This window comes from Opisthocomus hoazin, chromosome 25 (genome assembly GCF_030867145.1).
Source record: "Opisthocomus hoazin isolate bOpiHoa1 chromosome 25, bOpiHoa1.hap1, whole genome shotgun sequence".
NCBI lineage: Eukaryota > Metazoa > Chordata > Aves > Opisthocomiformes > Opisthocomidae > Opisthocomus > Opisthocomus hoazin.
This window is the reverse complement of record NC_134438.1, coordinates 10743513-10761983: the sequence shown is the minus strand read 5'-3', so window position 1 is coordinate 10761983 and position 18471 is coordinate 10743513. Positions and strand designations below refer to the sequence as shown.

The following is an 18471-nucleotide window of genomic DNA, read 5'->3' as shown; positions in this document are numbered from 1 at the left end:
GTTCAGACATGCTTTTGACTGGAGGATAATTAGAAGATGATCTTGCATAAAAGGCTCCCTGCACATTTTAGGCAAACTGCTGAAGAGGGGCTGGCGAGAGGAGCTGCGTGTTCCCTGACGAGACTGCAGCCTTCATAAACGTTCATAGATGGGAAACATCTGCTTGCTGAGGATGAGTGTGCCGAGGGAGCTTCGGTGGGGCTCCTCTGCGGGAAGACAGAGACCAGTCTGAATTGCCTTCAGCCCGCAGTGGGATCTCTTCTTGCACAAGCACTGGGAGTTAGCTCTAGCTGACCAGCTTATTTCTGATTCCCAGGCGTTGCGCTCTTGCTAATTACTTGTTAATAAACAAGAAGCGAGCGTAGTTTCGCATGCCCCTTTGCAGAAGAAGTGCTCACCTCTTCTGTCGGGTGGGCTGGAGCTCAGCGGGCTGTCTCCACGACTGCTCCTCCGGGTGCTCCTGTACAACTGGCACCTGCTTCCAGGTGTTTTTACTCCTCCGATGCGCTGCCGTGCTGCGAGGGGCAAGGCAGGGCAGGGAGTGCCGTGGTGCCGGTGCAGCCAGCGCGGCTGCGGAGGTGTGCCTGCCTGCGCACTGGGGTTATTCTGCAGAGAGCTGAAGGCATCCAGCTTCAGGGACTTGGTGATGGCAGGGGAAGGGGGAAGCCAATAAACCAAGACAACCTGTCCTCAGGAGTTTTCTCCTTTGTTTTAAAATGTTGAACATCTGCATTCAAAGGGAAGACGTATCTTGGCAGCAGGCATCGATTGAGGTGTCACTCATCAGGGGGCTGCAGATCTGCTACGGAGCAGGGTTTCTGCTGGAAGAGACCTCCGGGGGGTCCTCTGGAGAGGAAAAAATGTTTATTGACGGCTGACCCTGGGTCCCTGGGCCCTGGGTCCCTCCCAGCCCACGGAGCGTGTCCTGCTTTGGGAGGGAGGCTGGGATTGATTGCCGAGGGGGCAGCAATTCAAAGTCTGCTGTAAATTGATGGTAGGTGGAGCAGTAATGAAGATAAATGAGGGAGCTCTTCGCGGTAGATTAGCCTGCGTGCTGACGGACACCGTGCTATGGCAGGCTTGAAATGCCTGGCTCAGACGTCCCGCTCACCTGGCAGCATTCCTCGGCACAGCGGAGATGGAGCAAATCTTCGGGGAAATTGCCTCTCCTTGAAATTCAGAGGGCTTCCAAGGGCCTGGGGTGAGACCCAGGAGCTTCCCAGGTAGACACCAGCTGAGTGCAAGTTCTGCAAGAGCAGTGAGGATGAAAGGTGCTGCTGAGCCCTCGTGCTCGGTCACTTCAGGGCTCGAGAGGGAGATGGCTTAATTCTGCAAGAAACGGGTTAGGCAGCTGGGAGGTGGGGTTCCTGTAGCTGTTCGAAGAGCCCTGTTAAAACACCACCTTTTTGCTTGTCCGTGGCTCTGCAGCAGCTCTGTTGAAGGTCCTTTTTCTGCATGAGCCATCTCAGTGGTGTCTGGCACGGAGGAAGGTGCTCTGATCTGGCGCATGGCAGACTCTGAATGAGCACTTCCCATCAAAGCCGTTTTCAAAGTGGTTTTCTCTCAGCACTTAAACTGGTATTTCCCAGGGCCCTTGGGTAAAATCCCTGTTCGGAGATGCTCTTCGTGCAGTAGCCGATGGGTGGCCTAGGAGCAGAATAATCTTCTTTGCCTTAATCCCATCCTGCTACTTTGACGCTGCTTCGGACACGGTGGCTGTAGCTGCTCGGCTCCCTCTGCCCGCACACCTCGCTGCCGCCGGGAGAAACCCCGGCTCCTCGGGGGGCTGCGAGAGCCCCTCCAGCAGCGACCGCGGGGTGACAGCAGCCCCAGCTAAAGGCTTGTGCAGGGGATGTTACTGTTGACTCGTCCGTTCCCATTGTCGTCGTAAGCTGATAACCTTCATGAAAACTGGCTCTGGATGTGTGAGATGTCCTTACCTGCCGTCGGCACGATGGTGATCAGCGTGAGGAAAGCTAACAACGTTTTTCCTGGATCGGGAGAAAGCACAGCCGGCCTGGGGCAGCGCGCAGCCGAGCTCTGGGCAGGGAGCGTGGAAGCAGCCCTGTCAGCTCCAGCACGTGCTCAGGAATTGCAATGATCAAGGTAATTTTTATTTTTTTTTTAACCTGGGTCAGTTTAGTTTGCAGGTTCAGCTGTGGTATTGTACACTGAGTCTGTCTGTGTGGACTGGCACCTTTGGACCAGACTCTATAAAATACCTGTATGCTAAATAAAGCATCTTTGTAGTTGCTGCTTGCCCAAGTTGGGCAAAAAAAGAATTGAGGAAATTTCTGGAGACGAGAGGGGTTGATCTCTGTAACGTGTCTGCTGGCAGCTCTGCAGCTGCCTGCCCCTCCTCTCATCAGCTTCAACTTTAATTGATAGTTTAAGTTCTGGGTGTTTGGTTTGGGGTTTTTTCAGGACAGGTCTGGAAGCTAGTGCAGCCTCTCCTGCTTGGCCCAGTGTCTGTCCTTGGGTGTCCCGGAGCGGGCTGCCGCTGCCGAAGGCCTCCCGGGCTCTGCCTGGTGGGAAGCAGCGAGGGCTGGGCACAGGAGCGCGGAGCAGCAGGCGCCGTGCTGGGGCCGGTTCCTGCTCCCAGGGCAGGGCCCAGCTGGGTGTGTTGGAATTCAAAAGGCAAAGAACATCATTTTCTGATACAGGTTTATAATGAGTTTTGACTTCAAATAATAAGCAGTATACACAACATACAAGTGAGTTTTACAGAGACGCTGTTGGATCTGTTGACTTCAGAACCTACCAGTACGCTCACAGACTTTGCTTTCTCTAGCCCTCCGTGTCTGCCAGCATCTAGGGCTGGCCCTTGCCTTTCTGCAGTCCCTCAGGTTTCGGTTCCGATGTCCAGCTCCGCTTGTCACCTTCGCTGGGGAGACGGGGAGAAGCCTCGTGCAGAGGTTGCAGGCGTCAGCAGCGCGGCCGGGGCGGTGTGCCGGGTCTGCTCGAGGGGAATGGACTGTGTCACGGGCTTGCAACAGCCTTCCCCGGGCCTTGCGAGAAAGTAAAAGCGAGAATGCTTTCTGCAAGAGTGGGTCATTCTGAACTAGTGTTGTTTGCCAGTGAAACTTCACTGCAACGTGAATTCTCTGGGGAGCTGCAGGTCTCCTCAGCCCTCGCACCCCGACGATGGGTCGTCCAAGCCCGTGTCGGCTGCACCGTCCCTTGGCAGGGAGAACAACGGCAACGGCAGTTTCACAGTTCAAGCAAGGATTGCAGACTCCTCCTAGGTGGGGGATTGGTTTTGCTGAGCAAATAGAAGGGTCCACAGCACCTCCTGGGAAACGCAGTCAGTCCTTTAGTGCTTCGCAGAATTAATTAAATAAAAGCCATGCAGTTGAACTACAGCTCCCAGAACGCCGTGGCCCTCAGGGCACAGGGTCTTAAAAAATGGCCAGGGGGGTGGCAGCGGGTTCTTCCCTCGGTGCTCCCGGCTCCTCAGGTCTGGTCCAGCCACTCGGCCCGCTTCGGCGCTTTACACGTGTGCACGTCCACAGTGTCCTCGCACTCCTTGCAGCGCACAGCGCAGCACCAGTGGAACTTGCACTCGCACTTGGTGATGCGCGTGACGCGCGTGGTGTCGTACCCCCGCCCGCAGCACATCACCTCGCAGCCGTCCGTCCCGCGGGACATCTTGTTGCACACGCGACCGGCCGTGCCCAGGGAGCCTGCAGGAGGAAGGAGAGCGCGTCAGGGTGTTCCTTCTCCATCTTGTTCGAGTGCTTCCTCCACCCCCTGCCCCGCGGTTCTTGGCCCTGGTGAGATGGGGATCCACCACCTGCGACAGAGGCCTCGGACGCGAGTGCCTTCGCAGCGGTGAAACCACGGCGTGGCCTCCCAGGGCTGGGGAGGGGCTGTGGGGAGGAGGTTGGAGCCTGCGCTCGCTGTGGCACGGCGCGGGTTGCAGTGCGGGCAGCACGTGGCCAGGGAGGTGGCACTGGGGACCTCTGCCTGACCCCCTCCCCGTGCTGTGCCCGCTGCTGCCGGGAGCGCAGGGGGCCGGGGCCGGGCTGGGTGCTCCAGCGAGCCCTGACGCCCGCCGAGGGCCTGGGGGACCCTGACCGGGGCCTGGCGTTCGGCGGGGGAGCTGGCGTCCCGAAGCAGCCCTGCCAGGCTGGGCGAGTGGGGAAGCGCCAGCGCGTCGGGACGGGAGGAGGAGCGGCTTTTGGGCAATGACTGGAGCTTTGGGTTTTACCTGCCGACTTGTCCATCACGCAGTAATCGGGCGAGTTCTCAAAATACACCAGATCTGTTTTTGTGGGCTTCCTGAAGTTCTTGTTGGCCACCGTGAAGCCGGTGCCGTCCTGGTTCATCGTCACCTGGATGGCCCCGTTGTATTTTTTCCTTAGGTAATCCCCCGTTTTCCGAAAATCTGACATTGCCAGCCAACAAGTCCTTAGTGTGCAGGAGCCGCTGACCCCGTGGCATTTACACTCCAGCTTCAGGAAACGCTTCACAGCCTGTGGGAAGAGGGATGGGGTGAGGACTGGACGTCACTCTGGGCACCAGTGTCACGCCTGGGTCTGCTCGTCCCTGCGGCAGCTCATCAGCGGGACCAGGACCCTGACGGGAGCCGGTGATGGGGCCGGAGGACCGTTCCCACAGTCACTGATGCCAGCACCAGCGAGGAGACGTGCTGGGGCTGATACGGGGTCCTGCCATCCCCCCAGGGCCGTTCCCCGGGCAGGACCGCGTCCCGCCCCGTCTGCAGCAGGACCTGCCCTCCGCAGACACCCAGGGTCCCGCTCCGCTGCCCGAGCTGCTCCCACAGCCCCTTCCTCTGCCGGGAGCCCCCAGTGGGACGGCTGGCCGGCACGGGGCCCGGCTGCGGGGGCTGCACTCACCATCCTCCCGCAGCGGTTGTTGTGCAGGTTCATCAGTGCCCGAGCGTCCTTCACCTTCTTCTCCTTGGCGTCCACGAAGGCTTTGGCAAACCGGATCCCGTAGTTGATGTTGTCGCTGCAGCCGCCCCAGTCGAACTCCCCGCGCTCGTCCTTGGAGCGGCCCCTCTTGAGCGGGTCGCAGCCGCAGGCCTTCAGCTCGCCCTGGCTGCACGCCCGCGTGATGGCGTAGACCACTCCGGCCGAGGAGATGGCGTAGACGAAGGCGGCCTCCCTGCTGCCTGCCGCGGGAAGAGAGAGAAGCGGGGACCGGCAGTGAGCGTGCCGCGCTGGGCCGGGTGCCCGCAGCCTGCCGAGGAGCGGGGCATGGTGCGGCGGCACCGTCGGAGCGGGGAGGGAGACCGTCCTGCGCGTGGGTGAGTCAAGGTCAGCCATCTCCGCTGCCCGCCGAGTCCAGCCCCACTTCCCTGGAACCTTCCGGACTAGGGGGGATGTCGTGCTGCGTGTCAGGGCTGCGCAGCCCGGGGCGCTGGGCGGCTCAGGGCAGCCCAGCCGGTGCCCCTCGCTGACCCGCGGCTCGGGGCCGTGCGGGTGCCCATCGGTGCCGGGGCTGCCTCCCCCCCGGCGATGCTGAGCACGGGAGCTGGCGGCAGCTCCGGCCGGGCTCGGCGCTCCCCGCACAGCACAGCGTGCCGCCTGCTATTTTATGTCTCTGGTTCGAGTTCACAGCTGTTTTTATAACGCTGTAAAAGAAGCTGCAAATCAAAACCACGTTCATCTTCATTTTGAGAGCCTTTGAAAGCAACTTCAAAGGCAGCAGAGCTCTCTTTGGGCCTCGCAGGATGGGGCTGTGACGAGGAGCTTTCATCATTCCCCAGCCTTTGCCAGGAGAGGATGCAGGCAGCAGCAAAGGTGCCGTCGCGGGGATGGAGAGGCTGGGACCGGGCAGGCTGCAGCAGGGCAGGGCGAGTGCTGCGTCCCGGTCCTTACAGCCCCCGTCCCTCCAGCCAGCTCCTCGCCAGGGGCCCGGCTTGCAGGCTCCGCTGCTCGCCCACCCGCCGGGCAGCCGCCCTGTCCCTCGCCAGCTGGGAGCAAGCCCCCCGCTCCCGGCTCCCTCCCCGGGCGCTCACGTGTCCTCCATATGCACCGCTCCTGGCGCGTGGACAGGCTCTTCCAGCCGCCTCTGATTTGGAGGCTGCGGGGCCGGACGCCTGCGCCGGGGCTGCTGCCGGCTCCGGAGCCCTCCCGGGAGCGGCTGGAGCCCACGGCGCTGCTCCCGCTCTGGAACCTGTCCCCGTCCCCATCCTTCCTCTTCGCTCCGTGGGCACATCCCTGCCTTCCTGGTATCCGTCCCTCACCCGGAGCGGGGAGGTCCCTCCGGGCAGGGTTGGTGCCCGGGCGCTGGCGCCTGCCCGCAGCCGTGGTCCTGCCTCCCCTCGGAGCCCGCAGCGAGGACTGGAGCCGCGGCTCTGCCTCGCCTGCCCTGCCATGCGAGGGAACAGCCAGTTCCCACGTGAGCTGCTGAGTCCTGGCCAGCCCTGCTCTCCAAATATTTATATATCCCATTACTGTTTACACATGAGCCTGTTCTCCGGAGGTGTCTCCTCCTTCCCCCTTCTCCCCCAGCGCTCCCCCTGCTCCACCTCATCTGGTGCAGCGAGCGCAACGCTCGGCTCCCATTACTGCTTGATTAATTTACAGGCAAAGGCAAAGCTCTCCTAAGGGAGTAATCCAAGCCACCGGGCACGGCAGCCCAGCGAGAGGAGAGACTCTCCCAGGGAGAGAAGGCACGTGGCGGTGGGAAGGGGACGGGGCGGGACCTACTTCGCAGCATGACCCGGCCGAAGACGGTGTGGTCCCGGTCCAGGGTGCTGCAGTTCCAGCGGTGGTGCCGGAACTGGTGCTGGCACTCCCGGATCCACTCCTTGGCTCCCTCCCCGACCGACTGCATGATGTCGGGGTACCTCTGGCACAGCTGCCGCTGCTTGTTCACCAGCCCGGGGATGTTATCGCAGATCACCCTCGCGCCCAGCGCCCCGATGTACCTGCCAGAGAGAAGGGTGACGCGTTACCGCGCTGCCCGCAGAGGGGGAAGGTGCAGGGCTCTGGCTCCCCGGGTCCTCGCCCAGCGCAGGGGGCTTGCACCAAAGCCCACCTTTCCTCTTCCCTTTCTCGCTGCGTCACAGCGGCTCTGGGCTCTGCCGAGGGCATCCCCCTGTCTGGGGTTCAGACAGGCAGGACGCAGGGACCGGGCACTGCTGAGCCATCACAGCCGCTGCGCTGGGGTCTCTGTGTTAGCACAGCTCTGCTCTGCGCGCGCGTCGCGGCGGCAGGGAGCAGGGGGCCCGCGGAGCCCCCCTGCCCCGGGGGACAGCAGCTCTGGGTGCTGCAAGCCGGGGGGCCCGGGCACCCTGTGAGCGGCTGGGGCAGCGGCGAGGAACCTGCTGATGTGCAAAACCTCCCTCCCACCCTCTGCCCTACCCCTCAGCCCCGCGCTGCAGCCCGGCCCTGCTGAGCGCAGCAGGATGGAGCCCAGCGGAGCCCAGCGCAGCCCAGCGCAGGCTCTGCACGCTGCCTGGGGCACACTGGGAGCAACAGTCGGTGGCACAGGCATCTGCGCGATGCCCGGGTCAGGGAGAAAGAGGAGCAGGCTTCACCTCTTGCTGCTGCAGTCCTCGTTCACACTGCTACCTCCTGGCTTCTCGTCCTCTCTCTCCACCTCTTGCACTGGTGAACATTTATGATCATGCCCTGAAGCTGGATAACCAGGAGAACTACGCTGTGTCTCCTGTCCTGCCTGCACCCTGCCCGCATCCCGGTCCCCTCCCGGCAGCGGCGGGGAGAGGGTGGGAGCTGGGAGCAGACAGAAAATGTGCAAACATCACTCTGGTAGCGCCTGGCTGAGCCCCACGGGCAGCTTTCCACGGACCCGGGGAGGGAGCGGAGCTCTGCCCCACAGCCTTCCCCACGCCTCGCGCCAGCCCAGACAACGGCGGCAGCCTGGAACTTTCCACCCCGGCCAGCCCCTGCCCGCGCCGCCCGCTCATCCCAGCCAGGCAGCTGCTGCTTGTGCCGGAGGGTGAGGTTTGCCACAGAGCACGGAGCTGTGCTTTCGGCTGGAAGGGATGAGGTCTGGGTGGGATTCAAATTTTTCAGCCCCCCCAGACTGGAAATGAGAACCTCCCTTTAATAATAATACAAAGCAATAAACCTGGGCAATATTTCACTGTCTCTGGCCATGTTCTGTCACTTCTATCAGCCCCAGAGAGAGCTCGCAGGCTCGGGAAAGCCCTGCGAGCCCAGAAAGCAATGGGATCTGTTCCCTCTCAAAATATTTTGTCTAAACACTGGCAGAAGCACAAGGTCATCTCAGGCTGGAGCTGAGGACAATAAACCCGGCTCCCCATGGCTTTGCAAGCCCCGACTCCAAGAGCCCACAAGCACGATGTTCAGAGGCTCGCTCGGCAGCCTTTCACCCCGCAGCAGTGGGACGCGGGAGACGGCGGCCGCGGTTTCGGGAAGCAAAGCCCGCAGGAGCTCCTCGAGCGATGGCGGCTGCGGGTGCTGAACCGCCTGGCTCGCGCTGGTGCCTGCCCGCAGCGAGCAGGGCAGGGCGGAGGAGCGTCCCACCAGCTGGACGGCGGCACCGAGGGGGTCTCACAGCCTCCCAACGCTGAGTAACCGCTCCTGGGTGCCACCGGCTCCGCACGGCGTCTGCAAGCACGGCCGGGAAGAAGCGCTGCCCCAGCGCTGTGCTCCTGCGGCAGGAGGGATGGCTGCGCTCTCGGGCCGTGCCCTGGCCCTGAATTCGTTCTGCCCGGTCTCAGCACGGATGGGGACGGCTGCTGCATCCCTGCCTGCGCTGCCGGGTGCTGGGAGGAGGCTGCTGGGAGGCAGCGGTGCCGCAGGACAGAGGATGTGCCAGCGGCCAAAGCTCCTCTTCGCTGGAGGAAGGAGATGCTGGGAAAGCTGGAGGGGTGTAAAATGTTCTCCCCCACCGGGAAGCCCATCCCCTGTCCGCCCCCAGCGCTGCCGAGCTGTGGCCCTGGCGCTGGGTGACGGCGGTGGGCTGCAGGCGGGCTGGTGCTGGGGACACGCTGCCTCTGCGAGGGGCGAGCGGGCGGCTAACACCATCCCCTGGGAGACCGGGATCCAGGAAAACCCTCCAGACAAGATAAACACCAGGCACTCCCTCTTTCACACTGTCAGCTAATTACTGCTCGTTAATTCTCCTGCCAAATACCCAGATCAGAGCAAACATTATCAGCTGGAGAAAGTGGAAGGGGAGCAGGGTGAAGGGCACCGACAGCTGAGCGAGCACCTCGCCAGGCAGGGTCCCGGACCCCCACCCACTCGCTGGCTCTGTCTCCCTCTGCTTCAGGCTGCAGACAAGCCGCTGCTTTGCTGCTGTACCCACAGAGCCCAGCTGAGCTTAGGCACTGAGAGCCATCCCACGACTGCTGTGGCGCTGGGAAGTGGCACGGCCCAGCAAGGGGCAAAACTCCTCGTGTGTCCTGGAAAGGCTGCGGTTACCTCGGCGGGGCCGTGTTCTTCCATTTCGTGAGAAATGCTTCAGTTGGGTTCAGTTACTCTGAAATGGAGTGAGACGAGGAACACTGGAAAATTCTGCCAAGCAGAATTTTGGGAGGGAAAAAACCCAAACATTTGTTTTGGATTGATGAAAGCATCCCTTCCGATTTTATTTCTAAAAATCTATGACGTTTTAAAAAAACCCTGAAATAGGAAAGACAATGGATGTTCTGAGAACTCCCCAGCTGCCTTATCAGAACTTCATTTTTAAAAAATGGAGTTGTGCTGGAAGTGGCAAATTTCTGTGAAATGCTGCACTCTTGGGGAATCTGCATTTTTACAGCAAGAAAAAAAAACCCCTGAGGGAGTTAATAATTAAGTGCATGTGGGGATAACGATCCCCCACCCTGCCAAATGGGGTTCCAGGGGATGCTGCCTCCTGCGAGTCCTCACGCAGCGTCCACACAGCCGCTGCCTGGCCCCTGCTCAGGGCAGAGCTGTCTGCTCGGCTCCGGCCGCGGCGCTGGCGCCGGTCCCTTCGACGGCCTTCGGCTGCCTGACGCTGCATCATCTACTCCTTGCGAAGCGGCGTGCAGCCCCCGCCTTGCTGTGCTTCCCGCTCGCTCCCCGAGTCCAGCTGCCAGGAGGTGGGTGTGAGCCGCAGGGCTGCGGGAAACGCTGGGCTACCACGCGCGGCACCGGACCCTCGCCCCCCGTCCCTGTCCCCCGTGAGGAGCGACGTGCACGGCCGCGGCAGAGACCGGAGCCTTCCCGTTCCAAAGGCAAGTGCTTTGGGAGGTGGCGAGGCAGAGGAGGTACGGTGCTCCTCGCTCCCTGCTAGCCTTCCTCCTCTCCGCCAGCAGCCCGCCGCCGCGACACGGCCCCCGGCGCGGCCGCCGCGAGCTCTTTCCCAGGGCCGGCCGCTCGGATGCGCGGCGGGAACAGGAGACAACCGTCACACGCTGGCTCCCCGTCGCTGTTCTTGTTCTAAGAGTCTGCTGACTTCGACTCTTGTAAACAAGGAGAAACCTAAATTGCTTCTAAGATAAACATGCAAATCGGAGGCAGACGCATCTATTTACTTGGCAGCGTGCATTTTGTGCTAACCCCTCGCCAAGGCTTGCCTCCGTGCTGTATGTGTCCTGCTCCCGTGCTTCCCACGAGAGCCTGCCCGGCTCCCCGAAGGACTGGAGTCTCCTTCTCTGGAGATATTCCAGACCCGCCTGGACAAGGTCCTCTACAGCCTGCTGTAGGTGACCCTGCTTCAGCAGGGGGGTTGGACTGGGTGACCCACAGAGGTCCCTTCCAACCCCTACCATTCTGTGATTCTGTGATTTCATATTACACCATTCTATATGGCATTTAGAAACCCATTTGAGCATCACTTTCCTTCAAAAGGGAAATGTTTGGAATTGCCATCCTCAGGTAAATCTCAAAATTTTGATTTTTTTTTGTGCTCTGCTTTAGAATTCAGACAGCTGCTGAGATGTTGGACGTTCCCACTGTGGGGAAATCAGGGTTGCACCAGTACCATTAACAGCACAGCCTTAAATCAGATTAATACAAAATGAGCTTACCTAACCCCACTGCGGTCGGCTGGCTTTGCACTGGGAGCCGGCCGTCGGCGCAGGCAGCTGTGGCAGCGCGGTTCGCCGGCTCCGGGCGTGGGGGGGCTCAGCCGGGGCAGCTCCGGTGCCCGCGGCCGCTCCCCGGCGCGGGGCAGAACCCCAGCCCAGCCCAGGCCGCTGCGGCAGACGGGGAGCCGAGGCGCGGGGCTGCTCCGCTGGCACCGGTTAATGCAGAGGGGGTCGTGGCTGACCGACGGCACGCTGACAGCCCTCCTTCCTATGCTTCTCTCTTCCTGAGGATCCCAAAGCTGCTTCCCACGCTGCTGGTAGCTCCTCGCTCGGGGCAGGGCAGGGTGGGAACAGCAGTGGGGGGGGGACAGGAGGGGCCCTGGCCAGGCACAGCACCGTCAGCCCCGTCAGCGCGATGGCTTTGGGGTCATCGAGAGGTGCCCCTCTGACCTGGGGCCGGGTCCCGGCAGGGGCGGCAGGCTCGGCTCTCCCACCCCTCCTCACAGCTTTTCAGCCTGAGAATTTGCCTCTCCTGACACCGCCTCTCCCTGTCAAGCGCAGGGTGCTCTCCACTTGGTCGAGACAGTTCGGGCAGCTTAAACCCCTGGACCCGCGGCCACGTCGGCTGCTCCGGCAGCTCCCAGCAGGCTCTCCCCCTCTCTCTCTCGTTACCGTGCGCTGTGCGGTGATGTACAGAGCAGCGCTCCGCGGCTCTCAGCTTGACCAAACCACGTTTGAAACAACAAAAAAGCAAGCGAGAAAAGCGCCGCGGTGCAGTTCCCGGCCACGTCCAGCACGCCTCTCCCCTCGGTACCCTCTGACGGCCACCGACCCCATCAGGCCTGGCCCTCCCGTCAACACGACGCGGGCAAACAACCTCAGCACCGTTTGGAGGGAGTGCTGAGCTCGAGCCCCTCCACAGCTCCAGCGGTGCCATCAGACGCCCGCGAGCTGAGCTGTCACTGGGGCTCGGTCCCAGCTTGGGACGTTCCCCTCGGCACCGGTGCTGCTCTTACCCCCAAGCGCGCCGTGCCGTGGTCAGCCGGGAGCCGCCTGCCCCGCACACAGCCCGGGAGGGGTGGCATGGCACCTCCCGCCACCTCCCGCCCCGGTGCTGGGGGACGGCAGCGCTGCCGCGGCGCCGGGCGATGCTCGGCCTCTGAGCAGGCTGGGGCCGCCCACGCTCCTCTGCTGCCGAGGCTGAGACGAGAGCAGGGTCTGGCTTCTTGGTGGTACCCGGGGCTGCTGGAGCCCTTTCCCTGGGAAAACTGATTCACCTCCCTGCTGCTCCTGTAACCACTTGGATAGTCCTGAAAGATCAAGCAGGGAGCCAAACTATCTTGGCTCCTGTTCTCTTCCCATCCCATCGCGTCGATGCGAAATCTGTGTTCTGGTGGGAGGCTGGGAAGCCCTAGGCAGCTATCGGAGCCACCTCGTTCAGGTAGGATCACATCCAGCTTCGCTGCCTCTCTGCCTGATAAAGGGCAAACCCCAGCGTGCCTGGCAGCATTTCACCTCCTCAAGTTCTTCACATACTTCCCAAGGATGCGGCACTTCGCTTCCTCTGCTCTCCCTGGCTGTGGGCAGACAATTTATGGCCAGCTGCAAAGCGCTTTGGGTTGCAAGGTGCTACAGACATTTGAGATATTATTTTACTATTATAAACCCTGAGTATTTTATTAAGCCCCACTGGGAACGGGGCCATCCTGGCCTGCTGGAATTGTTAACGCCTTGGAATGATTAATAGTCCTAATTTCCTCACTGAGAGCCACTACTCTGTATGTTGAGAGTGTTAGCCTCGCTTGATTAATTTTTAATATCATAATGCTGACCCACTACCAGTGCCATTCATTTTCTGCACTGTGCTCTTTTTCTTTCCTTCCGTGTCACCCCTTCCCCAGTCGTGTGCCGTTGGTTCCGTGTCGGAGCCCCCTCCCCGCGGTTGTCCTGCACCCACGTGCGGTCAGCGGGACGCGGTTTCTGCGGGAAGGACTGCGATGTCCGGGAAAGGCTGGACCCGAACGAGCGTCCCTCGGCTGACGCGGGAAGGTCTGCTGTTGGCGCCTTGTATCGAGGGTGACCTGGGAACCGCGGTCTGTCCCGCCTGCTGCCGTGCGGAGGCGAGACGCGGCGCGCACGGAACGCGCGTCGGGCGAGCGGCGAACCCCCGAGCGCTCGGGGGCTGCAGAGCCGGAGGGTGACGGCGGGGGCTTACAGAGGCACAGGGAGCCAAGGGCTGCGGTGCCTTCTGCACGAGCGGAGAAGGTCCTGCTCAGCACCGGGCACAGCTGCTCCTCGGAGGCGTTGCGGGCGGCGCATGAACACAACACAAATCACGCATCAAAAATGCGCCTTATCTTTAACTACCAATTTTCTTCCTCCCAAATCCCAAAGCGCTTTGCGAAGGGTCCGGGTAAGGCAGTCTCTGGAGGTAAAGTGGAGGGACGGTTCTTCTCTCGTTCGTGGCCTCTCCCGCGTGTTGGGTGCGAGCTGCTCAGAGCAGAGCCCCTGTGTTTCCACGGGACCTGGCCCAGCACAGCTCTGCTCACGGTGGGCTGCGGGCGCTGCTCAAATCGGTGTTTGTAATGGCAAGAGCTAACGAGTTTGGAAGAGCAGAAGGATTTTTTTCTTCTGCATTTCTTTGTAAGAAAGATTTCCTATAGGTGAAAGTGACCCTAATGAAAAATGAACTAAGAAACACAATTAGGATTATTCTAATGGTGCAGAGTGACTGAGAGAACCCACCTGCTCCATACGCCCCACCAAGAACACCAGGGCTGCGGCAAAGGCCACCGGGTTCATTCTCCATCAGCCTGACGTTACTTTAAAACTGATTTTTCACGGCGCGGCTGCCTGGACAGCCGGAGCTGCGGAGCGCCTCGGGATAAAGACTTCCTGGTCGCTGACCTCCTGCTTTTATTGCCCGGCAAAGTGCTCTGCAACAACAAACGCACGGCCGGCGCGACCCCCCGAGACCCCCGAGCGCTGCCGCGCTGCATCCCGTCCCCCCGCGAGTCCTCCGGGTACCCGGCCGGCGGCAGCCCCGGGGCCGAGGAGCTGGTCTGCAGCGGGGGCATGCGCGGAGGGGGGAAGCAGGGTGGCACGGGGACCCGCGGACGCGCCGTCCTCGGAGCCGCCGCGCAAGCTGCGAGACCCTCTGCTAGCGAAGCCCACCGGGGGCTGCTGGGGGGGAGGCAGCAGCCCCCCTGCGCGCCCCAGAGGGTTACGCCGACGGGCTGCGGAGCTCCTCCACGCAGCTGTCTTTCCCTTGGCTTAATTTCAAACATTCCTGTTGATGCTATTCCCCTCCCACACACCGCGGTGTGATGCCTTTCAAGTGAGCCCCTCTCTCCCACGTCCACGCACACGGGTGGCTGGATTTTTCCACTGCTCTTTGTGCCCATCCGCCGCACCCGGACCGGGACGCAGCGCCCGTGTCCCGACAGCGACGTGCGGCAAACCCCGGAGAGGGGCGGCTGCTCCTTCCTGCCCGTCGTGGTGGGAACGTCCCCTTCTCCACCTGCAACAGGGGGTCCTCGCCAAGCCCTCGGGAAGAGCTCGACACCGGGGTTGCTCCCGCGCGGAGGGTGCGATGGGCGCTCCCGCTCGCCCCTTCCCTGCCCAAAAGCCCCGTCCCTGGCCAGGGGTGGGAGCTGGGGTGGCGGCTGCCTTGCTCCGGACAGAGCATCCCTGAGGAGCATCCCCGAGGATGCTCGGCCGGCACCGTGCCCTGGGGTGCGGCGGCTGTGCCGGGAGCCCCCGAGACCCCCGGCGCCGTGGGGAGCCCCGCGTGGCCGCCGGCTCCTGCACGCTCCGCGCGCCCGGGCTCGCGTTAGCCTGCCTTCTGCAGATTTGTTTTATCTCTTTGGGAGCCTGATGCCTCCCATCTGTTCCAATGCCAGATGAAATTAAATATTTGTAGTTTCCAAGGGCTGTGGTTAGCAATAAACAAGTTAGCTAACGAGGATTTGGTGTGCCGGGGGGCTGGGGGGTTCACGTGGGCCTGCAGGCAAGCGGGTACGTGTGAGGGTGGGGTGCAGGGGGGTGCATGCGGCTCTGTGTACATTTTTCTTTAACCAAACCTTCAGTTTGAAATGGCTTTCCACACCAGAGCAGCCAGCGGGGCTCTCAATAGCCAGTAAACTCTACTTAGTTATTTACACCAAGTTTGTTTATTGCACAGTTTATGTTTATAAGCAACATTTGTCTAATCTTCCAAATCTTTCGGAAGGAATTTCGGAGGCCGCTTTCGGGGCCCGCTGCCCTCTCGCAGCGCGCGGGGCTCAGCCCTGCCAGGCGGGCGCCCGCCGGGAGAGCTGCCGGCCCCGCACGACGCCAGGCGCCCCACGCCAGCACACGCGAGTGTGAACGGGGTTTAGGCACTTTCCCGTGGCATTCCTTCTTAATTTCCGTCTGTGTTTCGGCTGGTATTTTGTTGCTAAGTAACGCTTTACAGTTTGGGAGCATTTCTGCTTGGCCGCGGCCACGCTGTTCGTCATGGCGGCCTCCAGCCCGGGCAGCGCCGCCGGCCGCCACCGCCCCGGGCAGACGCCGCGCTCGCCGCTACGTGCTCCGAGCGTGCACATACACACACACACGCACCCACAGACACTTCTTCGAGTGCCAAAGTTCACCAATTCCTGGCGTTTTCGTGAGGCGGCGCGGGCCATGCCTGACGTCACTGAAAATTAATAATTTGCAGTTGTTTAGAAGAAACATTTGGTTGATATTTCCTTTCCATGTACTGTGATCAGAACTGACCCATTTTTTTCTATTAATCTACTTTAAAAGTCAGCTCTGAAAATGAGAAGCATTTCCTCTATTTCCACAAGTTTATTGTGTGTGAATCCCTAGAAGAATTTGGCAATAATAATAAAAATAAGGAGCGATGATGCACCACCAAATGTATTTACCGTAATATCAGTAGTGCTGAAGATGTGCCTGGAAACCCATGCAAATCACTGCGTAACTTTTTCCCAAACCGCAGCCGGCTGAGACCGTTCTCAGTAAAACGCGCTTTCCCCCGAAGAGGCTGTTTCATCAGAGCCGACACGGCCAGCAGCGAGGGCTTTCCTTCGGAACGCTCTGGTCCACCGAAGAGAAAGTTCCATTGCTAGTGTGAACTTCAGAATTCAGTATATTTGGGTTTCTGATTTTTTTCTTTTAAGTCACATCCTTAAGGTCCCCGGGACGAGCCCTGCTTGCCGGCGATGCTGCAGGGCACGGTGCCTGGCTGCCCCCCACCCCGGCCGGGCTCCTGCCCCGGCCCCCCGGGCTGCCCCGCACTCCTTCCCCCCCAGCCAGAAGCTGCCAGGCGGGAGCCGCGCCGCCAGCCGAGAACACGAGCGGCTGCGGGAGCTAAATCTGGCTTCCTCCAAACAAGCCACAGCTACTGAGGCTGAAAACGTGGCTGGCTTTCCTCCCGCTTGTGGGGAAGAGACGCGTGCCTGGAGTCCGGGCAGACGCCGCGGTGGAGCCGTTCGGGGCAGAAGTGGGGTGCAACGGCAAGGAAAATGGGTGTTTCTCACGCTCCTCCCAGAGACAGCATTTTCACCCTTCAGCCAGCGTCCGGTGCGTTCCCAGCACTGCCCAGCTCCGGGAGGTGATGCTCCGACTGCTCCGTACCTCCTCTTTTTCCAGCCACTTCACCCCGTGCACCCGCTCCCCAGCTCTAACGAGCCCCCCTTCGCCTGCCTCCTCGCTAACGAGGTGAAGCAACCCCGCTCCGCTGCCCTGAGCCTCTGCCTGCCTGCCTCGGCTTTCAGCACACCCGCACCAGCACCTCCCGCCCGGATGCCACCCTGCCTGCACCGACGGGCTTGCACCAACCTGATCCCCGCCGACGGCGACTCGTCTGCTCGCCCAGCGGTTTCAGTTCGCCTGGGCTGACCGGGCTGCAGGAGATCTTTCGGCATGGCCAGGAGCAGCACTGGTCTTGCCAGTTTGCACCGTCCGTGCCCCTGGGAGCCTGCACTGCTCTCTGGGAGAAGTTTCCCCTCACCTTTTGTGCCTGGCTGCAAGCCGGCGGCCCAGCAGCACGTCCCCTGGGCTCCCCGCTCCCTCCCAGCCCCGCAGCCTTCCCCTTCGCCTTCCTCGCCCTGGGATCGCTCTCCCAGGGGTGCCAGCCCGGCCGCGACTGCCGCACGCCCAGACATGCTCTCCAGCGCTGGGAACGCTCGTGTTATCGGCGTGACTATCAAGTGCTCCTGGGCCCTCGCAACGTGCTTCGCGGTGCTTGAGGAATTCCAGCAGCCAGCTCCCTGTCGGTGGCAGATGGCTTGAATTTGGCTGAGTTCTGCCTCATCCACGGCGATGTGCTAACGAGGATGGGATTGGTGTGGAAAACAGGGTTTTCCACAGGATTAGAGAGGACTTTTACAGGGTGGGGGACCCTCAGAACTTTCTGCAGCAAACTGCTTTGTTCTCTCTGATGTTACTGAGCTGCCGAAGCAGCCCAGGGTCGCTTGGAAAACTTCACAGTCCCCGTTCTCCCAACTGCTCTCGTTCTGCGTACGCGAACTTTGGCTGCGACAGGAACCGGCGCAGGAGCAGACCAGCTTCCAGCAGGCTGCTGACCGCGGCATCGCTTCCACCCGTTACGGGGTTCGCGAGGAGCGGGAGCGTGCGGGGCGACGCCGTAGCCCGCAGCGATGCGGGAGCTGCAAAGGGACCCGGGGATGGCAGCTCCGAACCGCACCGAGCGCTGACGCTGTGGGGAGTGGCGGCGTGCGGGGGGTCGCGGCGTGCGGGGGGTCGGCTCCCCGGCAGCTGCGGCTCTGCGGCAAGTCCCGGCCCCCCCGGTCTTCGGGGTGCCGGGGGGGGGGGGGGGTCCGCGCCTCGGGGGAGCCCCGGCGCGGGCTGGGGGTGCGGGCGGTTCCGCTGCCCCGGGAGCCCGGGCCGCCGCCGCCGGCGGAGCCGCGCAGGTGGAGCCGGGAGGGACCCCCGAGCCCGCCCCGCCGCGGGGCTCCCCGCCGGGCCCCGCACCGGGCCCCGGACCCGCGGGGGGAGCCGGGGACCCCGCGCAGCCCCGGCCGGTCCCCGCCGGCTGCCGCCGCCCCGCGCGGGGCTCCCACGGCCGCACGTCGGGCGCTGGGCTCCGGCCCCGGCCCGGCGGGGCTCCCCGCGCTCCCGCCGCCGCTGCTCCGGCCCCCGGCCCCCTCCCCGCCCCCGTCCCGCGGCCGAGCCCCGCGCAGCCCCCGCCGCGGCAGCCCGGGCCGTCGGTCCCGTCGCGGGCACTCACCACCACGAGGAGTCGGCGCGGGGCGTCAGGGCGAGCAGGAGGAGGACGAGCGGCAGACGGAGCCGCGGGGCCGCGCCCGCCGTCCGGGGGAAGGCTCCGCACTCGGCGCGCCCGGGGGCCACGGCAATCCCAGGAGCGGCTTCCCGGCGGTTTGGGCTGCGCATATCTCTCCGGGGCGGGGTCCAGACGGAGAAGTGACCGGGGACGGGGGGCGGGGGGTCCTGCCCGCGCTCCCCTCGGGGGCCGCTGCCCCGTCTCACGGCCCCGC

The 18471-nt window shown here is 62.4% G+C and overlaps 1 protein-coding gene across 1 annotated transcript; it reads right to left on the bottom strand.

Moving 5' to 3' along the window:
- Positions 1–2666: 2666 nt before the first annotated feature.
- Positions 2667–18471, bottom strand: WNT2B (Wnt family member 2B). Its single transcript, XM_075443118.1, has 5 exons — positions 18204–18471; positions 6681–6901; positions 4860–5137; positions 4211–4475; positions 2667–3683 (listed from the first exon to the last, which is right to left on the bottom strand). Exons 1-5 carry the CDS (start codon positions 18365–18367, stop codon positions 3454–3456), a joined length of 1158 nt encoding a protein of 385 aa, XP_075299233.1. The 5' UTR covers positions 18368–18471; the 3' UTR covers positions 2667–3453.

Excerpts from the sequence above, each read along its gene's own strand:
- WNT2B (XM_075443118.1), bottom strand. The coding sequence starts at position 18,367 with ATGCGCAGCCCAAACCGCCGGGAAGCCGCTCCTGGGATTGCCGTGGCC. Across the intron at positions 5,138-6,680 it reads CGGCCGGGTCATGCTGCGAA|GCAGCAGGGAGGCCGCCTTC; the intron begins GTAGGTCCCGCC and ends TTCCCGCGGCAG. Across the intron at positions 3,684-4,210 it reads CGTGATGGACAAGTCGGCAG|GCTCCCTGGGCACGGCCGGT; the intron begins GTAAAACCCAAA and ends TTCCTCCTGCAG.